Source organism: Stegostoma tigrinum, chromosome 10 (genome assembly GCF_030684315.1).
Source record: "Stegostoma tigrinum isolate sSteTig4 chromosome 10, sSteTig4.hap1, whole genome shotgun sequence".
Lineage (NCBI taxonomy): Eukaryota > Metazoa > Chordata > Chondrichthyes > Orectolobiformes > Stegostomatidae > Stegostoma > Stegostoma tigrinum.
Window position 1 is genome coordinate 5,729,583 of NC_081363.1, and position 20,625 is coordinate 5,750,207.

A 20,625-nucleotide genomic window follows, 5' to 3' on the forward strand; every position below is an offset into this window, starting at 1 on the left:
TTCCAGCCAGTTCTATTTTTGTGTGTGACAGAGAATAATTCAAAAAGAGAATGACAGAGAGAGAATGTGTCAGAGAAAGAGAGTATGATAGAGAGAGAGAATGTGTCAGAGAGAAAAATAATGTGAAAGAGAGAATCAGAGGGAGGGAGTGAGAGCCATAAAGAGGCAAAGGGAGGGAGAGTGAAAGGGTAGGAGAAAGAGGTAAAGTAAATTGGAGAGAGGGAAAGTGAGGGAGAGATATTGAGGGGGCAGAGGGAGGGGAAATGAAGGTGAGATAGCTAGGAAGATAGTTATGAGGAATGGAGGAGACAGAGTGAGAGAGTGACAGATGGGAAGGACTGAAACTACAGGACGGACTGAGTGTGTGGAAGGGAAGGAGTATGTGTGTGAGGGATGGATGGAGGGAGTGGGAGTATGTGAGCTGGAGGGAGAGAGTGTGAGAGGGATGGAGAAGGAAGGAGAGAGAGTGTGTGATGGAGGGAGGGAGAGGGAGTGTGGTGGGGAGAGGGACAGAGTGTGATGGAGGGAGTGAGGGAGGGAGCAGGCTGCTGCCTGTCTGTGGGGGTGAGGTGAGGGATGAGCTGAGGAGCAGTATGAGGGTAATTCTCAATCTGACAGTGAGGATCCCAGTGGCTTCAGGCTGGGGCTTCTGCAATTTCTTTCTCATTCTCTGTTTCTGTCTCTGCCCTTCTCTCTGAGTCTCTCTGTCTCTATCTATCTATCTGTTTCTCAGTCTCTCTCTTTCTGGTACCGTCTCTCTCTGTCACTGTCTGTCTGTCTCTTTCTCTCTTTTTCTCTGTCTGTATCTGTCACTATCTCTCTCTGTTTCTCTCTCTCTCTGTCACTGTCTGTCTCTCTCTGCCTGTCTCGCTGTCTTTCGCTCTGTCTCTCTCTTTCTGTCTGTCTGTCTTTCTGTTATTGTCTCTCTGTCTGTATCTGTCTGTCTCTCTGTTCTCTCTCTGCCTGTCTCTCTCTGTCATTATCTCTATCTGGCTCTCTCTCTCTCTCTGTCTCTCTATCTATCTCTCTTTCTTTGTCTGTATCTGTCACTCTCTCTGTCACTGTCTGTCTGTCTCTCTCTTTCTGGCTGTCTCTCTGTCATTGTCTCTCTGTCTGTATCTGGCTGTGTCTCTCTCTCTCTGTCATTGTCTCTATCTGTCTCTTTCTCTGTCACCCTCTCTGTGTCTCTCTCTCTGTCTGTATCTGTCTCCATCTCTCTCTCTTTCTCTGTCTGTATCTGTCTCTATCTCTCTCTCCCTCTTTTTCTCTGTATATCTGTCACTCTCTCTTTCTCTGTCTCCATCTCTCTCTTTCTCTATCTGTATCTCTCTCTCTCGTGGTGTGTATCTCTCTCTCCCTCCCTCTCAGTGCTGTACAGACTGGATTCTGGGCAGTGCCCAACCTGAGGAAGGTGGTAGTGCCTTGGAAACTCGGTGCTGTCCAGGGAGAGGAGCAGAACTGCCTGCGAATGGATTGCACTGCCTGAGCCGAGAGCAGACGCTCCATACCCCGCCTTCCCAGCACAGCCACACACCCAGCTGCTCCCGACTGTCTACAACCACAGCTTGCATTTCTACAGCGCCTAGTCCGTCCGCTCGGCTCCGGCCAAAGTTCGCCGTTTCCCCAGGAGCAGCTGGGATACACACGGGGTGAAGATGGAAGTGGTCTGTCGGGGAAGATGAGCGGATTTTCTAGCGAGGTGCTTTGGGAACGAGCTGCTAACTCCTCCAGATGATCCGAGGTGAGCCGGGGCGGTGAACATGAAGTTCCCTGAGCTCAGCTCTCGGGGAGAGGCCAGACATTGAGCTGTTCGAGCCGCGAATTCCTCGGCCTCTGGTTCTGCTCGTTACCGACTCTCGGGTCAATACAGTAAGGCTGGTTTCAGTCCTGAAGTCTCTCCCTGTGTTTCTGTGGTCCCACTGTGTCTCTGCTGTTTTACTAGGCTGTCTCTGACCCCTGATAGTAGCTTCTGTTGAGGGGAATAGCCCCTACAAACACGGAGTCCCTACCTGCTGTTCCCCAGCTCCTTACCCTGTGGACACTCGGTTCTGGGCTGTGCCTACAGACTGCCCCTTGAGCCCTAGTCCCAGTTTACTGGCTGCAGGCTGTGATGAGGTGGGTGATGTCCTGAGAATATAAATCCAGTGCTCGGCTCCTGAGGGGATGTGGGTTTAAATCTCGCCACGGCAGAGATGGTGGGATTTGAACTCAATTTTTCGAAAGCTGACCCAGTCGTGCCTAATGACTTTATTGAATCATTTAAAAAGTTAGTTTGCACATGCAGCAGGTAATTAAAAAGGAAAATTGGGATTTTGTCCTTCATTGCTAGAGGGATGGAGTTTAAAAACAGGGAGGAGATGCTGCAGCTGTATCAGGTCCTGGTGAGGCCACACCTGGAGTACTGTCTGCAGTTTTGGGTCTCCTTACTTGAGAAAGGATTGACTGTTACTGGAGATGGTGCAGAGGAGTTTCACCAGGTTTATTCTGGAGTTGATAGGGTAGGTTGAAAAGGAGAGGTTGAGTAGGTTGGGACTGTATTCATTAAGGGTGAGGGTGAGGGTGGGGGTGGGGATCTTACTGAAACATACAAAATTACGAAGGGAATTGATAAAACAGAAGCAGGGAGGTTGTACCCACGAGAGATAATGGAAACTGCAGATGCTGGAGAATCCAAGATAACAAAGTGTGAAGCTGGATGAACACAGCAGGCCAAGCAGCATCTCAGGAGCACAAAAGCTGACGTTTCGGGCCTAGACCCTTCATCAGAGAGGGGGATGGGGAGAGGGAACTGGAATAAATAGGGAGAGAGGGGGAGGCGGACTGAAGATGGAGAGAAAAGAAGATAGGTGGAGAGGAGAGTATAGGTGGGAAGGTAGGGAGGGGATAGGTCAGTCCAGGGAAGACTGACAGGTCAAGGAGGCAGGATGAGGTTAGTAGATAGGAAATGGAGGTGCGGCTTGAGGTGGGAGGAAGGGATGGGTGAGAGGAAGAACAGGCTAGGGAAGCAGAGACCGGCTGGGCTGGTTTTGGGATGCAGTGGGGGAAGGGGAGATTTTGAAACTGGTGAAGTCCACATTAATACCATTGGGTTGCAGGGTTCCCAAGCGGAATATGAGTTGCTGTTCCTGCAACCTTCGGGTGGCATCATTGCGGCACTGCAGGAGGCCCATGATGGACATGTCATCTAAAGAATGGGAGGGGGAGTGGAAATGGTTCGCGACTGGGAGGTGCAGTTGTTTATTGTGAACTGAGCGGAGGTGTTCTGCAGAGCGGTCCCCAAGCCTCCGCTTGGTTTCCCCAATGTAGAGGAAGCCACAATGGGTACAATGGATACAATATATCACATTGGCAGATGTGCAGGTGAACCTCTGCTTAATATGGAAAGTCATCCTGGGGCCTGGGATGGGGGTGAGGGAGGAGGTGTGGGGGCAAATGTAGCACTTCCTGTGGTTGCACGGGAAGGTGCCGGGTGTGGTGGGGTTGGGGGGGAATGTGGAGCAGACAAGGCAGTCATGGAGAGAGTGGTCTCTCCAGAAGGCAGACAAGGGTGGGGATGGAAAAATGTCTTGGGTGGTGGGGTCGGATTATAGCTGGTGGAAGTGTCAGAGGATGATGCGTTGTATCCGGAGGTTGGTGGGGTGGTGTGTGAGGTGGTGTATGGGTTGGTGGCTGATGAAACTAGAACCAGGGGGCATATCCTCAACGTAAGGGGGAAACAGGTTTAGGACCGAGCTGAGGAGGAACTTCTTCACCCAAAGGGTTGTGGATCTGTGGAGTTCCCTGCCCAGTGAAGCGGTTGATGCTACCTCATTGAATGTTTTTAAGGCAAAGATGGATTTTTGAACAGCGAAGGAATGAAAGGTTATGGTGAGTGGGCGGGTAAGTGGAGCTGAGTCTCAAAAAGATCAGCCATGATCTCATTAAATGGTGGGGCAGGCTCAAGGGGCCAGATGGCCTCCTCCTGCTCCTAGTTCTTAAGTTTTTATGACCGTTTAACCGTTGTCAATTGTTGTTTAAAAACCCATCTGTTTCGCTAATATCCTTTAGGGATGGAAATCTGCCATCCTTATCCAGTCTGGTTTGCATGCGACCCACAGCAATGTGGTTGACTTTTAGCTGCCCTGTGGGCAATTAGGGATGGGCGATAAATGCTGCCCTAGCTAGTGACGTCCATAATCCTGTGTGCAAATGTTTAAAAAATGTTTTAGTTGTGGTGTAACCAATGCTTTATATAATTTCACCACAGCCTCAGCGAATAAAGGCAAGGCAGGCAGTGAAGGTATAGGTTTTATTTCCCCTATATTCATCCTCAGGATGAGGGTGTTGCTGGCCAGGCAGCATTTATTGCCCATCCCTAATTGCCCAGAGGGCAGTTAAGAGTCAACCACATTGCTGTGGGTCTGGAGTCACAAGTAGATCAGACCGGATAAGGATGGCAGTTTCCTTCCCTAAAGGGCATTAGTGAACTAGATGGGGTTTTCCCTGACAATCGACACATGGTCATCATTAGATTCTTAATTTCAGATATTTATTGAAATCAAATTCACCATCTGCCGCGGTGGGATTCAATCCCGGGTCTCCAGAACACTATCTGGGTCTCTGGATTAACAGTCCAGCAATAATACCACTAGGCCATCGCTCCCCCTGGTATGCAGGGAGAGAGCTGAGTGATATTCTGTTTTAGTGACGGTATGGTTGTGTGTTCAGAAACCTGTTTAACAGTGAAAGCTCTGCACCACCTCATTCAGCCTGAGACAGTTCCAGTGAGAAGGGTGGGATTGCCGGAACAGAGTTTGGAGTGGGGACCAGAAACAATGGCTTCTATTGTCCCCGCATTTAATTGGAAAATAAATTCTATCCATCCAGTCCTGGATGTTGGATGAGTTAGTAACAGAGGAGGGATTGAGAGAGGTGGGAGTAGAATTGAGGTTGTCAGTATTAAATGTATTTAATATTACTGTGCTTTCAGACAAAGTCACAAATGGGAGCTGGGAAATAGGAGGCCTGAGGATAGAGTCTTAGGGACACCACAGGGTAATGGAGCTAGCGCAGGATGGGGAAGACAATGCAAGTGCTTCTCTGGCTGTGACAGAGAGATAATAGTGGACCCAAGTGTAAGTTTTCACATCCAGCCAGATAATAGTGGAGAGATGTTGGAGGAAGATGGTGTGGTTCACTGTGTCAAAGGCTGCAAAGGTTAGGAACTTATTTAAATTCATTTGTGGGATGTGGATGTTGCTAGTTAAGCCAGAATTTATCACCCATCCCTAGTAGCCCTTGAGAAGGTGGGGGTGAGCTGCTTTCTTAAACCGCTGCAGTCCATGTGCTGTGGTTTGACCCACAATGCCCTTGGGGAGGGAATTCCAGGATTTTGGCCCAGCCACACTGAAGGAACAGCAATATATTTCCAAGTCAGGATGGGGAGCGGCTTGGAGGGGGACTTGAAAATGATGTTTTTGCCATGTATCTGCTGCTGTTATCCTTCTCAATGATTTGATTTGATTTGATTTATTGTTGCCACAGATACCTAAGCTCAGTGAGATGCTTTGTTTGTGAGCAGTGCAGGCAGATTTTAGTAAGCAAGGATGTACAGATCATAAGGTGCTAAAGACAGAATCAGACATGCAGAGATGGAAGTGGTCGTGGGTTTGGAAGGCGCTGTCTAAGGATCTTTGGTGAGTTTCTGCAGTGCATCTTGTAGATAGTACACACTGCTGCTACTGAGCGTCGGAGGTAGAGGGAGTGGATGCTGAGGCATGATGAACTTACTTCCCTCACAGTCACAGAGGATGTTATTTTCACCTTCGCTTCTGATCATGTGGCAGGACCACAGACCTGACTGATTCAAGCATGGAGTTCCGGGAAGCATGGGCAAGGACGTTGGGAGGCAAATTTATTTTTAATTCATTCACAGGATGTGAACTCGTTGGTTAGGATCTGGAATTAATAGTCTAGTGATAACTCTGTAACCGATAGTCGGTTGTCAGAAAAAGCCATCAGGTTCACTTATGTCCTTTAGGGAAGTAAATCTGCTGTCTTTCCCCGGTCTGGCCACATGTCATTGGAGTCACAGAGCCATACAGCATGGAAACAGACCTTTCAGTCCAACCCGTCCATGCTGATCAGATTTTCTAAGCTGAACAAGACCACTTTGCCTACGTTTGGCCCATATCCCTCTAAACCCTTGCTATTCACCTGGCAAAATGTCTTTTGACTGTACCTCCACCTACCACTTCCTCTGGCAGCTCCTTCTCTGCATGCATCACCCTCTGTGGGAAAAAGTTACCCCTTTTAAAACTTGCCTTTAAACCCATACCCTTGAATGGAAGAAGGCTATACACCCGAAATGTCAGCTTTCCTGCTCCTCTGATGCTGCTTGGCCTGCTGTGTTCATCCAGCTCTACACCTTGTTACCTCAGATCCTCCAGCATCGGCAGTTCCTACTATCTCAATGCTAAATATCTTCTTCACCACCCTGTCTACCTGTGACATCACTTTCAAGGAACTATATACTTCAGCTTCTAAGTGTCTCTGCTCAACAACATTCCCCAGGGCCCTCCCATTAACTGTTTATGTTGTATCCTGGTTTACCGTACCAAAATGCAACATTATCACATTTGTCTAAATTAAGCTCCACCTGCCACTCCTCAGCCCATTGACCTAGCTGATCCAGATCTCATTGTTCTCTTACATAACCTTCTTCACTGTCCATTATACCACCAATTTTGGTCTCATCTGCAAACTTACTACCACGCTTCCTATATTCTCATCCAAATCATTCACATAAATGATAAACAACAGTGGATCCAGCACCAATACCTACGGAACTTCACTACTCACAGGCCTCCAGTCTGAAAACCAACCATCTACCACCTGCCTCTGTCTGCTACCATTAAGAAAATTTTGTATCCAATTTGCTTGCTCTTCCTGGATCCCATGTATCTATCTTTACTAACCAGTCTACTATGTGGAACCCAGTCAAGGGCCTTGCTAAAGTCCATGTTGACAATGTCTACCACTTTACCCTCATCCATCTTCTTGGTCCCGTCCTCAAAGACTCAATCCGGCTGTGAGACATGATCTTCCACACACAAAGCCATGCTGACTATCCATAATCATCGCTTGCCTCTCTAAATGCATGTAAATTCTGTCTCTCAGAATCACCTCTTACAACCCACCCAGCACTCAAACTCACAGCCTATTGTTCCCTGGCTTTCCCTCGCAGTTTTTCTTAAAACATTAGCCACCCTCCAGTCTTCTGGAAACTCACTGGTGGCTATTCATGAGATAAATATTTCTGCTGGGGCACCCACAATTTCTTCTGTAGCTTCCCACAAGGATACACTTGATCAGGTCCTGGGGATTTATCTAAATTTATGCATGTTAATCTAGCATCTTCTCTTCTGTAATGTGGATTGTCTTCAAGAATCGCTATGTATTTCCTCAAATTCCCTAGCTTTCATGTCTTTCTCCACAGTAAATACTGACTGAAATATTCATTAAGTATCTCAACCATCTCCTGGGATTCAGCATGTAGATGGCCTCATTGATCTTGATCAAGCCATATTCTCTTCCTCGTTACACTTATGCCCTTAATATACTTGTAGAATGCCTTTAAATTCTCCTTAACCTTGTCTGCTAAAGCTATATCATATCCCTTTTTTGCTCTCCTGATTTCCTTCTTAAGTATGCTCCTGCTCCCCATGAAAGGGGAGTGATCCCAGCTGTCTATACCTGCCTCCTTCTTTTTCATGACAAGAGCCTCAATATGTTTAGTTATCCACTATTCCCTAATCCTACCAGCCTCACACTTCACGCTAACATTAATATACCGTCCCTGAGCTCTCACTGTCTCACTTTTGAAAGCCTCTCACTTGCCAGTTGTCCCATTACCTGTGAACAGCCTCCCCCAATCAACCTTTGAAAGTTCCTCTTTAATACCATTAAAATTGGCCTTGCTCCAAATTAGAACTTTTTCCATTCCTATTTTAAAACAGCAATGTGGTTGACTCTTAATTGCCCTCTGGATAATGATGGATGAACAATAAATCCTGGGCCATCCAGAAACACCCACATCCTATAATAGGCAGCTCGGTGATGAGATGGTAGATTTCAAGGATGGTACATTGAAGATATAATATTTTGAGGACTGAGGGCTTTGAATTAGAAATGTTGTGGATTTATGAACTAGAAATGCAGAAGGTCGATACAAAATGAGTTGGAGACAATAAGAACTGCAAATGCTGGAAGCTAGAGTCAATAAATTTGGAGCTGCAAAGGCTCAGCAGGTCAGACAGCATCCATGGAGCTGGGAAGTCAATTTTTCAGGCTTCAACCCTCTGTCCTGTGGGCCCAAAATATTGAATTTCCAGCTCTTCTGATGCTGTCTGACTGGATGTCCTTTTCCAGCTCTACATTTATTGATTAGAAAATGGTATGGGTTTGACTGGATTAAGAATAAAGCAACTCTGGATAAAAGGATAAGAGCTGGAAGGGGCTCTCCGTACTCTTGAACAACAGGTGAATACAGATGGGTGTTCTGAACCATAACTAGGCTCAATGGAATGGAAACTGACAAAGCTTTGGATGCTCAAAATCAGAAATGAAAATATAAATTTTTGGAAAGGCTTAACAGGTCTGGCAGTATCTGTGGAGAGAATTTGGAGTTCATGTTTTTGGGTCTATTGACTCTCAGAAGTGACGCCAAGCCACTCACTATCCTGACTTGGAAATATATCACTCTTCCTTCAGTGTCACTGGGTCAAAATCCTGGAATTCCCTCCCTAACGGCATTGTGGGTCAACCCACAACATGTGAAATTTAGTGGAAAAGGATGGGCCTTATGTAAAAGTTAAAGTTCCAAATTGGAGCAAGACTAATGTTGATGGTTTTAGACAGAAACGTTTTAAAGTTGATTGTTCACAGAAATGGTCACTGGACCTGAAACAGTTCTGATTTCTCTCCACAGATGTTGCCAGATGTGCTGAGGTTTTCCAGCAATTTCTGTTTTCGGTTTCTGATGGAATGAAAGCTGATCTAAACCATCTCCTTTCTCATTTGTGTCCTATGCGTAAAGATTTCATGATGATTAAAGGATTTAGCCAGAAGGACAGGGTTATATTTCATTGGGTAGAGAAGCCTGAAGGTGGGTCTGATCTGATCGAGTTGCCTAAAATGATAGAAAAGGATTCTACACAATTGGTAGAGAGAAGCTACTTCATCAAGGGGCAGAGTTCTAAACAAGTTGGAATAATCTTCATATTAGACCCAGGGTGTCCATGGATGATATCAGGAAACACTTTTTTTATAAAGAAGGAAATCCACAAGAATCTACAGGCAAGAGAATATGGATGTTGGCGCCAAAGGAACATCCAAGACTAAGATCAATAGATTTGTGTCAGTTAAGGGAATCAAAGGATATGGGGCACAGATGACGAAGGTGGGTTGAAAACAGAAAGTGGAGGAGAAACTCAATGTGTCTGGCAGCACTTGTGCAGTGAGAAACAGAGTTAATGTTTTGAGTCTGGTGTGACTCTTCTTCAGAACTGAGAGAGGTAGAAATGTGATGTAGACACACACCAGAGAAGTTACAGGCAATGACCATCTCCAATTGGAGAGAATCTAACCATCGTCCTTTGATATTCAATGGGGCTAACATCACTGAATCTCACACTATCAACACCATCGCGGTTACCGTATGAATACAATGGTTACAAGAGCAGGTCAGAGGCTGGGAATACTGCAGTGAAGAACTCACCTCCTGACTCCCCAGTGCCCGTCCACCATCTACAAGGCACAAGTCAGGAGCGTGATGGAACACTCCCCACTTGCCTGGATGAGTGCAGCTCTAACAACACTCAAAGAACTTGACACCATCCAGCACATCCAGACCCTGAACTACCAGTTGCCTGCCATTTCAATGCACCACTATGCTCCCTGGCCAACATCTCTGTCTCTGGCTTGCTGCAGTGCTCCAGTGAAGCACAACACAAGCTGGAGGAACAACACCTCATTTTCCGCTTGGGGACCTGACAACCCTCTGGACTCAATATTGATTTCAATAATTTTACAGCCTAAACTCTCCCATGTCTCAGCCCCCCACCCCACACACCAGGCCTTGTTATCACATAGCCTGCCATTACACACCCCTGTTGTTAGACACTAACAGTCCCCATTAACAACTATTCACCCTCCCAGCCTGATCATTAGCAACTCCTTTGTCTGTCCAACTGTCTTTCTCCCTCTTTGGGCTCTGTTCTGTCGTTTACTCCCTATGCCACCCACCTCCCTATTTTCTGCATATAAACTGATGTTTTCCCAGCCACCATCAGTTCTGAGGAAGGGCCACTGAACCCGAAATGTTAACTCTGTTTTCTCCTTCACAGATGCTGCCAGACCTGCTGAGCTTTTCCAGCAACTTCTGTTTTTGTTCGGACAAAGCAGCCGTTTGATTGGCACCTCATCCACAAACATCCCACTCCCTCCACCACCGACACTCAGAAGCAGCAGTGTGAACTGTCTACAAGGTACACTGAAGAAATTCACCAAAGATCCTCAGACAGCACCTTCCAAACCCACGGCCACTTCCATCTAGAAGGACAAGAGCAACAGATACATGGGAACACCACCCCCTGCAAGTTCTCCTCCAAGCCAGTCACCATCCTGACTTGGAAATATATCGCCGTTCCTTCAGTATCACTGGGTCAAAATCCTACAATTCCCTCCCTAATGTTGACCCACAACATGTGAACTGCAGCAGTTTAAGGAGGCAGCTCACCACCACCTTCTCAAGGGCAACTAGGGACGGGCAATAATTGCTGACCGTGTCAGGGATGTCCATGCCCCATGAGGGCATAAAAGGAAAGTGCAGTTGGAAATGGGGAAAGGATAGGAAGAATAAAAGGGAGGGTGTGGAATCGGGCAGAGGATAACAGAGCTGAAATGATATCATAGAAGAAATGACAAAGAGAATGGTGATGGGATTAGCGAAGAAGTGAAACATTTGTCCAGACCAAGTTTGACTGTAAGACATAGGACCAGAAAGAGGCCATTCATTCAGGCTAGCACGCCACATAAAAATGGAGCCAAAATGGAGAACTGAGTCCGTGGTCAGAAATTGTTGAGTGTTGAGTCCTGAAGGCTACAAGATGCCTGATTGGAAGATGAGGACCTGCATCTTTGGCTTGCATTGAGTCTCACTGCATCAAGCTGAGGACAGAAATTAAGGTTTGATGGTAGTTTGGAGTGTTGTGTGGATGTGAGGAGCACCACAGAAATACAGGTTGTTTTGCCTGTGGAGAGTCAATCTGAGGCCCTGAAAATGAGCCTGGAGAAGTATTTGAAGTGAATGCTTTGATGGGAGAGGAGACAAAAGCTGAAGGGCGAGGGTATTTCTCCCAGATTAGTTGACATAAAGACTAAAAACCAACACAATCCGATTCCAGGAGCAATACTGCAGATGCTGGAATCTGTACCAAAAACCTGGTTTAGCTTGCTCTCTCTCTCTCCTTGGACGCTGCCTGATCTGCTGTGAATTTCGGCACATTTTGCTTTCAAATCTGACTCCAGTTTTGAAAAAGAGTGATACCAGACTCAAAACATTAATTCTGTCTCTTCCTCCACTGCCAGACCTGCTGAGTTTCTGTTTAAGATTTCCAGCATCCACAATGTTTTGTGTTTATAAACCTTATTGCAACTTCATTGGCTGGTTCAGGAGGGGGCCATGCTGCAGTGCCATTTTTTAAAGAGAGCTTTCCATTAATTCCGAGATAGTAGGAACTGCAGATGCTAGAGAATCTGAGGTAACAAGGTGTGGAGCTGGATGAACACAGCAGGCCAAGCAGCATCAGATGAGCAGGAAGGCTGATGTTTTGGGTCTGGATTGATTCTTCTCCATTATTATTTCGTCGTAATCCGGCAAATATTTCCTTTCCAATTATCTACCTAATTCCAGGTTTGAAAGTTTCTGTCAAATTAACTTCCGTTGCCCTTTCAGACAGATCGCAGAAACTCACTACCAAGATAATATTTCATTTCATCTTTCATTGGTTTTCCAGCTACTCACCTTTGCTCTCTGATTTTCCAGGTGGACCTATCTCTCAGCATTGGAAAACCTTGCTACAAAGATGGTAATAACTGCAGCCAATGAAGAGGATAACTCTTCAAATGAAGAAAAGGAGAGCAAGGAGGAGACTGTTCTGGCCATTTTAGGCATCATCGGGACTATCCTCAATCTTTTAGTCATCATTTTTGTGTACATTTATACAACATTGTAATCAAGGCTGACCATGCCAGGGAATGGATACTAACTGCAGTTGGAGCAGGCTCTTGATGGAACTGTTAATGGAATATCAGTGTGCACAAGGCAAGTCCTCATGTTCTTGACTATTCAGTATCGCTGAACTCAACAATTGTTACATAAGATACAATGTGAATGCTAGGACTGTATGAAACAGAGATCCTCTTAGAAGACCGTGTTAAATTGCCAATGGGAATCAGTGTAATGTTCTTTTCCTTAAGTGTAACATGCCAAGACATTGATCCAGTGAGGAATAATTGACATCAGGGCGGTACTGTAACGATAGAGGAGGGCACCAGACAATGACTTCTACCAGAAGCTCTAACCAAGAGCACCACCGATGATCTTCTGGTACTTATCCTTAGCAACACAGAACGGAGTTAGATTTTTCTTTATCAGTGCAATCCTCCAACTGACTCTCTTCAACTCTGGATCAATTGTCTATAGCTAATCTCGAAGGTTTCACATAAAAGGTGGCATGGATTGGCCCAGGGAAGGGAGTGAAGAACTAGATAACGTGGATGCAAGCAAACATTCAGGATGCCCACCAGTTAAGATGGATATATATTACAGATCCTGAGCGCCACAATGAATCATCTCACTAGATATCTTTTCGCCGTTTGAATATGATTGAATTTGAGCCACTTCTGAACACCCAATGTTTTCTCTGGCATCATCCAGAGTGAATTTGTGAGCTTCCAGCTTCTGCGTCCCAGTCTGGAACCTTGATCTGGCTGACATTGTCTCAGAGGATCCACTGGCCAGACTGTCCAACATTGTCATTTTACCAATTTCCGGCTCATTCAGTCAATCTCACGGACCAGCCTCTCCTTGCCCACCCAACACTGAAATCCAACCCCCTCCCCCAGTGTAAACAGCTCTGCCTTCCATCCCCGCTGGACAGGCTCATGTGACTCCAACATGGACTGGTCGCATGCCTGGGTTAGGTCATGTGGACCTCCACCTCACCCAAGAAATGGTCACGTGACTGACATGTGACTCCCAGTTACAACAAGTCAGTGTGAAATGAAATGGAAGCACAATTTGTAACAAACCCAATTTTCCACTTTTTGAGCTTCATTGCATATAAAACTTTACATTCATGCTATTGAGGTAGGGATTTTGTGAAACAAAGAGTAATGTTTAAATTTTGAGTAATCACTCGAAAGCTCTTGGGATTTCAAAAAGATATTTAATATTAAACCATCTTCCTCATATCATTAGTGATCTTTAACCCTGTTCTGAGTGAATGACTTTTCCTCTCAAAGGTAAATGTAACTTAAAGATAGTAGGATCATAATTTAATGTTGCTTAACTGTCTGGAAAAGCAGTCACCGACCGTTTTGTTTCAACTATGACAAATAAGAGTGATTACAGTATTTGATCTATCCCAGTGCCTTAATCTTCATTAAAATGCTCCAACATGCTTCAAGGGCCACACACATGAAAAAAAGACTTAGTTGAGGTGAGACAACACAGTGTGAAGTTGGAGGAACACAGCAGGCCAGGCAACATCAGAGGACCAGGGAGGAGATGTCAGCTTTCCTGCTCCTCTGAGACTGCCTGGTCTGCTGTGTTCCTCCAACTTCACACTGTGTTATCTCTGACTCCAGCATTGGCAGTTCTTGCTGTCTCTTAGGTGAGGCCAAGCCTTCTGTGAACAGCTCCAAAATCAGGATAACGGTGATGAGTGGTGCTTGCTGGTAAAGCCCATGCACTCTGACATGTTCGTTTAATGCGAATTAAATTAACTTCAGCAGATTAACTAATTTCACAAAGACACACAGACACAATACACCAAAACTCCTCATACAACACCTTCCAAATTCACGACCATTTTCATCCAAGGTGGAGGGGCAGCAGATACATGGGAACACCACCCCCTGCAAGTTCCCCTCCGAGCCCCTTACCATCCTGACTTGGAAATATATCGCCGTTCCTTCAGTGTCGCTGGGTCAGAATCCTGGAATTCCCTCGGGGTCAACCTGGACATGGAGTGGACCCTGAATTTCAGGTCTCAGAAAGACAGCTATTCTTATATAACAGTGCTCTGGCAACGGCAGAGCTTTATGTGACACTTTCAACTTAGAAAACCTTAGAAGGCATTTATAGAATCACAGTTGTTACAATGTAAAAGGAGGTCATTCAGCCCATTACGGGCTCTCTGAATGAGAAATTTAATTTGTATCATTCTGCTGCCTTTTCCCTGTAACAGAATATTTTCTTCTTCTGCAAGTTTCATTTAGAAAGCCTCAATTGACCCTGCCTCCACCACACTATCAGGCAGGGCATTCCAGACAAGGGTGGCTCACTGGTTATAGTTAACAAGGTGTGGAGCTGGATGACCACAGCAGGCCAGGCAGCATCAGAGGAGCAGGAAGGCTGACGGTTCGGGTCTGGACCCTTCTTCACAAACCTTCTGAAGAAAGGTCCAGGCCCGAAAGGTTAGCTTTCCTGCTCCCCTGATGCTACCTGGCCTGCTGTGTTCATCCAGCTCTACACCTTGTTATCTCAGATTCTCCAGCGTCTGCAGCTCCTACTCTCTCTGGCTCAGTGGTTAGCACTGCAGCCTCACAGCACTGGGGATCCAGGTTTGATTCCAGCCTCGGGCGACTGTCTGTGTGGAGTTTGCATGTTCTCCCCGTGTCTGCGAGGGTTTCCTCCGGGTGCTCCAGTTTCCTCCCACAGTTCAAAGATGTGCGGGCTAGATGGATTGGCCATGCTAAATTGCCCAGAGTATCCAGGGATGTGCAGCCTAGATGGATTAGCCATGAGAAATACGGGGTTACAGTGATGGTGTGGGTTGGTGTGATCTTAATGGGCCAAATGGCCTGCTTCCCGCCTGTAGGGAAGTGCATTACCTGGCACCTCACTGTATGAAATCCAATGTTTCTTGTCACATTATTTTTGCTTCTTTTACCAACTACTTTAAATCTGCTGCCCCTTTCTCAATCCTTTCATGAGGGGGAACAGCTTGCTCCTATTGACTCTGTCCAGACCCCCCGTGATTTAGGAAGATTGTGATCAGATGGAAATTTACACAGAGTTGTGAAGGGAGATGAGCCAAAGTTTGGTTGCAAAGAGAGAGAGAGAGGGGGAAGATTTGAAGGAATATCAAAGGAGATTTAGAGAGTTTTTTTTAATTAACAAAAATATTCATACAAAATACAAAAAATAAACATATTTACACACCTACACGGTCATGCTAGCCGCTTTGGGTTACCCTCGGGGTACATACCCCAACTAAAAGAGGAAAGCTAAAAGAAAAACCCCGGCAGTCGTCACCCCGCACAGTCCCAGTTGGGGAAGGCGCCAGCTGGGCCCAGTTACCAGATAGGGCCCTTTTTTCTATTCTGGACGAGGGATTTCATACGGTGGTCTTTCCCCACCGCGCCTTGGCGGCGGCTGCCCCAAGCTTTAGTGCGTCCCTCAGCGCATAGTCCTGGACCTTGGAGTGCGCCAATCTGCAACACTCGGTCGGGGTCAGTTCTTTCAGCTGGCAGACCAGCACGTTGCGGGCAGACCAAAGAGCGTCTTTCACCGCATTGATGGTCCTCCAGGCGCAGTTGATGTTGGCCTCGGTGTGTCACCCGGGAAACAGCTCGTAGAGCAAGAGATTTAGAGAGGACTGGGGATGAAGTTTCAGACCTCACAGCCCAGGCATACGAAGGCCCAGCCACTGAAGGTGGAGGAAAAGCAGAGGGAAATGTCCTTTTTAATTGTGTGCACCATTCATAAAGGTATCTAAACCAGAAGATAAATAGAAAGCAAGTTCTTCAAACAGCTCAAAGAGGGCTCCAATACAAACTAGTTAAATAACACACTCAATATAGCGCTACTGCGAACAAGTATACAAATGCAATTTCATCATCATTTTCTCAGGGTCTGTAGGATCCAGGAGTGAGGAACTTGTCTGTATGAGGATAGATTGAAGATGCTGGGACTGTGTTCTCCCTGGAGAGAGGAAGGCCGAGAGGAGATTGATAGAGGTTTACGAAATCACAAGCAGCAGGAAGGGAGAAGCAGCTTCCATTCATTAAAGAGGAAAGATTGAGAGAGCGTAGATTTAAAGTGATGTGTAAACAGTGCAAGGGCAATGTGAGCAAAAGCCTTTCTCACACAGTGAGTAGTCAGAGTTTGGAGTGCATTGCTTAGAAATACGGTGGAGGCAGGTTCAATTGAGGCCTTTGAGAGGGTATTGGATATTTATTCGGATTAAAAAAAGGTGAGCAGGGATGTGGGGAAAAGGCAAGGAATTGGCACTGCGGAATAGAAAAGACATTGTGGGCCAATGGGCCTCAATCTGCCCTGTCACAATCCTCTGTGATCCTTTGGATTCTGAAAGGCTGGAGATCTGCAAAGCAACACACACTGAACAGAGCTCTTCTGACAGCCAGACAGGCCGACGCAGGTTTGGTACATGCCTGGAATCCGAAGAGACGCACAGCCATAATCTGCGCAGAGCAGAGTGAGCTGACTGCTTCATCTGACCGAGGAGGCTGTGCACAATGTCGCAGTAATGGTCCAGTAAATGTCAATTACCGAATGCCCTGATTACTTACAAATATCAAGCACTTGTCGTATGTAGTGTATTTCCAACCTTGAGTCTTTACTGTGTTACAATTTAGATGGAGATGGGGTTGGTCTCTCACTTGCTAATTCATTTCTGAACAGGTCCATCGAGCAAAGAAACTTCAGAACTGTGGAGTTTTGCAACCCTGTGAGGTAATGAGAGAAAATGATAGATCACAAGATATGAAACACCAAGGCTTGGAGCCCAGATGTATGGGAACTTGAATGTGTACCTGGCACATTACTGACTTTGAGCTAGAAAAATCAGCGCAAAATAAACATCATCTTTGTGAAATCTGAACTCTGATTTGTCCATTGGTTTGGGGGATTTGATTGTGACACACTCAGTAAAAGCTGCAGTGATAATGGGAACTGCAGATGCTGGAGAATCCAAGACAACAAAATGTGAGGCTGGATGAACACAGCAGGCCAAGCAGCATCTCAGGAGCACAAAAGCTGACGAAGGGTCTAGGCCTGAAACGTCAGCTTTTGTGCTCCTGAGATGCTGCTGGGCCTGCTGTGTTCATCCAGCCTCACATTTTGTTGTCTCAGTAAGCTGCAGTTGTGTTAAACTCGCCAGTGCGAATCCAAAGACCTCCAACTGACTAGAGACAATTACCGAGCTGTCTGCACTCCCAAAGCATTGACACACCATTCAACTCATCACTGAAGAGGAGGCAGTTTATAGCAACTTTCCCAGTCAGCTAATTATTACAAACAGCAGGGGTCAGGAATTCAAACCTTTTTCTGGCTGAACTTGAAACTGAGAGACAATTATTATCAAAGGGGGAAATTCTTACATTTCTATAGTGCCTTTTTGTGGTCAGATCAGGTGAGTGAATGTGAACAGGCATTGCTGAATAGAACAGGGGATGGTCAGCAAGGATATCTGTGTAACGCAGCACAGGTTCCAGTTCCATGGGATCTGAAATAAACACAGGACGTGCTGGAGAAACTCAGCAGGTCTGGCAGCATCTGCAGAGAGAGAAGAGTCACAGCAGACTACGTTTCTCTCCAGATGCTGCCAGACGTGCTGAGTTTCCCCAGCACTTTCTGTCTTTATTTCAGATTGCCAGCATCCACAGGATTTTAGTTTTGTGGTCACCATTCATGTGACCTGATGCCACTGTTGCCTGGTATGAAGGGAAGGTCTTACGAGGAAAGGCTGAGGGACTCTTGTTAGAGAGAAGAAGGTTAAGAGGTGACCTAATAGAGACATAGAAGATGATCAGTGGATTAGATAGGGTGGATAGGAAGAGCCTTTTTCCTAGAATGGTGATGGCTAGCACGAGGGGGCATAGCTTTAAATTGAGGGGTGATAGATATAGGACAGATGTCAGAGGTAGGTTCTTTACTCAGAGAGTATTAAGGGTGTGGAATGCCCTACCTGCAACAGTAGTAGACTCGCCAACTTTAAGGGCATTTCAATGGTCATTGGATAAACATATGGATGATAATGGAATAGTGTAGGTTAGATGGGCTTCAGATCAGTTTCACAGGTCAGCACAACATCGAGGGCCGACGGGCCTGTACTGTGCTGTAATGTTCTATGTTCTAATGACATGGTTCCCGTGATGCACATGCTCAGTCGCTTTTTGTAGACTAAAGGTAGAGTTTCGAGTAACTTTTACTTGACTTCTCTCTCAGTTGCACTCCTCCGACAATCCATTCATCTCACAGCAACATGGAAACAGAACATAGCAGCAGGAAGAGGCCATTCGGCCCTTTGAACCTATTCCTCCATTCAGCATGATCATGATCGATTATCCAACTCGGTCCCTTGTTCCTGCTCTCACTGCCCGTCCCCAACACCCCCCATATCCTTTGGTCCCTTTAGCTGTGAGAACTATATCTAGCTCCTTCTTGAAAACATTCAATGCTTTGGCTTTCACCACTTTCTGTGGCAGAGAATTCCACAGGCTCCTCACTCTCTGGATGAAGATGTTCCTCCTCATCTGAGTCCGAAAGGGCCCACCCCGTATTGTGAGATGCTTTGCGCAATCGTCATTGGCCACTTCACCCCAAAAGAATGTCTCCGTGCCCCCCAAGGATACAGTCTGGTGACACCGTGGTTAGCACTATCGCCTCAGCAGCAGGGACCTGGGTTCAATTCTCACCCTCAGGCTACTTGTAGTGGACAAGGAACTGTGTGGCAGCATGCACCCTGTGTGCTGTCACCTGAGACCCATGACAGACAGCAAGGTAAGACTGAGGCTGGAAGCTAAGCAGTGACGCACTGGCACTTTCAACATCATCGGGTCACACAGGAGTGTAGAGCTGTGATGCAGTGTCACCTCCTAGCTCAGGAGAGGTAGGGTTTCCCCTCACCCCTGCTGCCTCCCTTTCATCTACTCGATAGAAAGCATGCCGTGTGTTAGTCCGGTTATGTCTGGGTGATTATTACTGTCAGGTCGTAACTGCAGGGAGCTCGGAGATCTGAGACTGGCAGGTGTGGTAGTTGTGGAGTTAACATGGAGAACCATTGGTGTGGCTAAAAATCTGCAAAAGAAGGGCTTTTTCATTGTTCACGTGTGTGTTGGGGTTACTTAGAGGCTGAACATTAATACTTCTGTTTTTTCAAACCATGTCTGTCAACTATCTTTGCAGAAATAGTCTTGTTTTAGAATAAACAGAGTTTTTGTTATTTAATAAAGAAATCTGCTTGATGGATTTTTTTTATTCTGCATTTAGTATAGAGAAGGTTATATAACTGGCCATTTTAATAAATCATTTAAAAGACACTTGTTGGACCATAGTTGGAAGACAGTGAACAGTTTTGGTCCCTTACCTGAGGAGAGATAGGCAGCCCAGAGAAGGTTCATTCAGCTCATACTGGTACGGAGCGGCTTTCATTTTCAGGGAGGCTGAGCAGACTGAGCCTGCACTCATTGGAATTTAAAAGAATAAGAGGTGTCTTCATTGAAACATACGAGATTCCGAGTGGACTTCATGGGGTAGATGCGGAGGGATTGTTTCCCCTTGTGGGATAGTTTAGGACCAAGCGACACCATCTCAGAATAAGTGGTTATGTATTTAAGACAGAGATAGGGAGGAATTTCTTCTTTCAGAGGGCAGGGATTCTGTGGAATTTTTTTACTGCAGAGGGCTGTCGACATTAAGTCTATTCAAGGCTGAGAGAGACAGATTTTTAAGCAGTAAAAGAATCAAGGATTATCCATAGATTAGATTAGATTCCCTACAGTGTGGAAACAGGCCCTTCAGCCCAAAAGTCCACACTGTCCCTTGGCGCATCCCACCCAGACCCATCCCCCTATAACCCACACACCCCTGAACACTTATGGGCAATTTAGCATGGCCAATCCACCTAGCCTGCACATCTTTGGACTGTGGGAGGAAACTGGAGCACCCGGAGGAAACCCACACAGACACGGGGAGAATGTGCAAACTCCATACGGACAGTCGCCCGAGGCTGGAATTGAACCCAGGTCCCTGGCTCTGTGAGGCTGCAGTGCTAACCACTGAGCCACTGTGCCACCCTTATGGGGAAAAGGCAGGGAATGGAGTTGAGAATGATCAGATAAGCCATGATCTCTTCGAAGGGTGGAGCAGACTCCATGGACTGAATGGCCTACATCTGCTCATATGCGTTATGGTTTTAAATGTTTGTTGTAGCTGGGGGTGTGGTGTGAACAGACAGAACAAGCTAGTGCACTCCTCCAAACTCAGTTCTAATACTGTAATGCCCTAGAAGAGGTTTGTCAATTTCACCATGATCATTTGTCAAAACCCTGGAA

General features: G+C 46.2%; 1 protein-coding gene across 2 annotated transcripts; it reads left to right on the forward strand.

Annotated features, from left to right (window-relative positions):
- Positions 1-896: 896 nt before the first annotated feature.
- Positions 897-17,134, forward strand: LOC132210089 (protein TUNAR-like). 2 transcript variants are annotated; one of them, XR_009446281.1, is made up of 3 exons: positions 897-1,741; positions 12,086-12,364; positions 16,973-17,134. XR_009446281.1 is itself a non-coding variant. In XM_059649431.1 (2 exons), exon 2 carries the CDS (start codon positions 12,126-12,128, stop codon positions 12,273-12,275), a length of 150 nt encoding a protein of 49 aa, XP_059505414.1. In that variant the 5' UTR covers positions 1,808-1,869; positions 12,086-12,125; the 3' UTR covers positions 12,276-13,782. The 2 variants fall into 2 exon arrangements, 1 of the variants encoding a protein (XP_059505414.1); XM_059649431.1 differs by lacking the exons at positions 897-1,741; positions 16,973-17,134 and adding an exon at positions 1,808-1,869 and having other exon boundaries at positions 12,086-13,782.
- The last annotated feature ends 3,491 nt before the right edge of the window (positions 17,135-20,625 follow it).

What these genes read in the sequence shown, in the direction of transcription:
- LOC132210089 (XM_059649431.1), top strand. Translation starts at nt 12,126, where the DNA reads ATGGTAATAACTGCAGCCAATGAAGAGGATAACTCTTCAAATGAAGAA.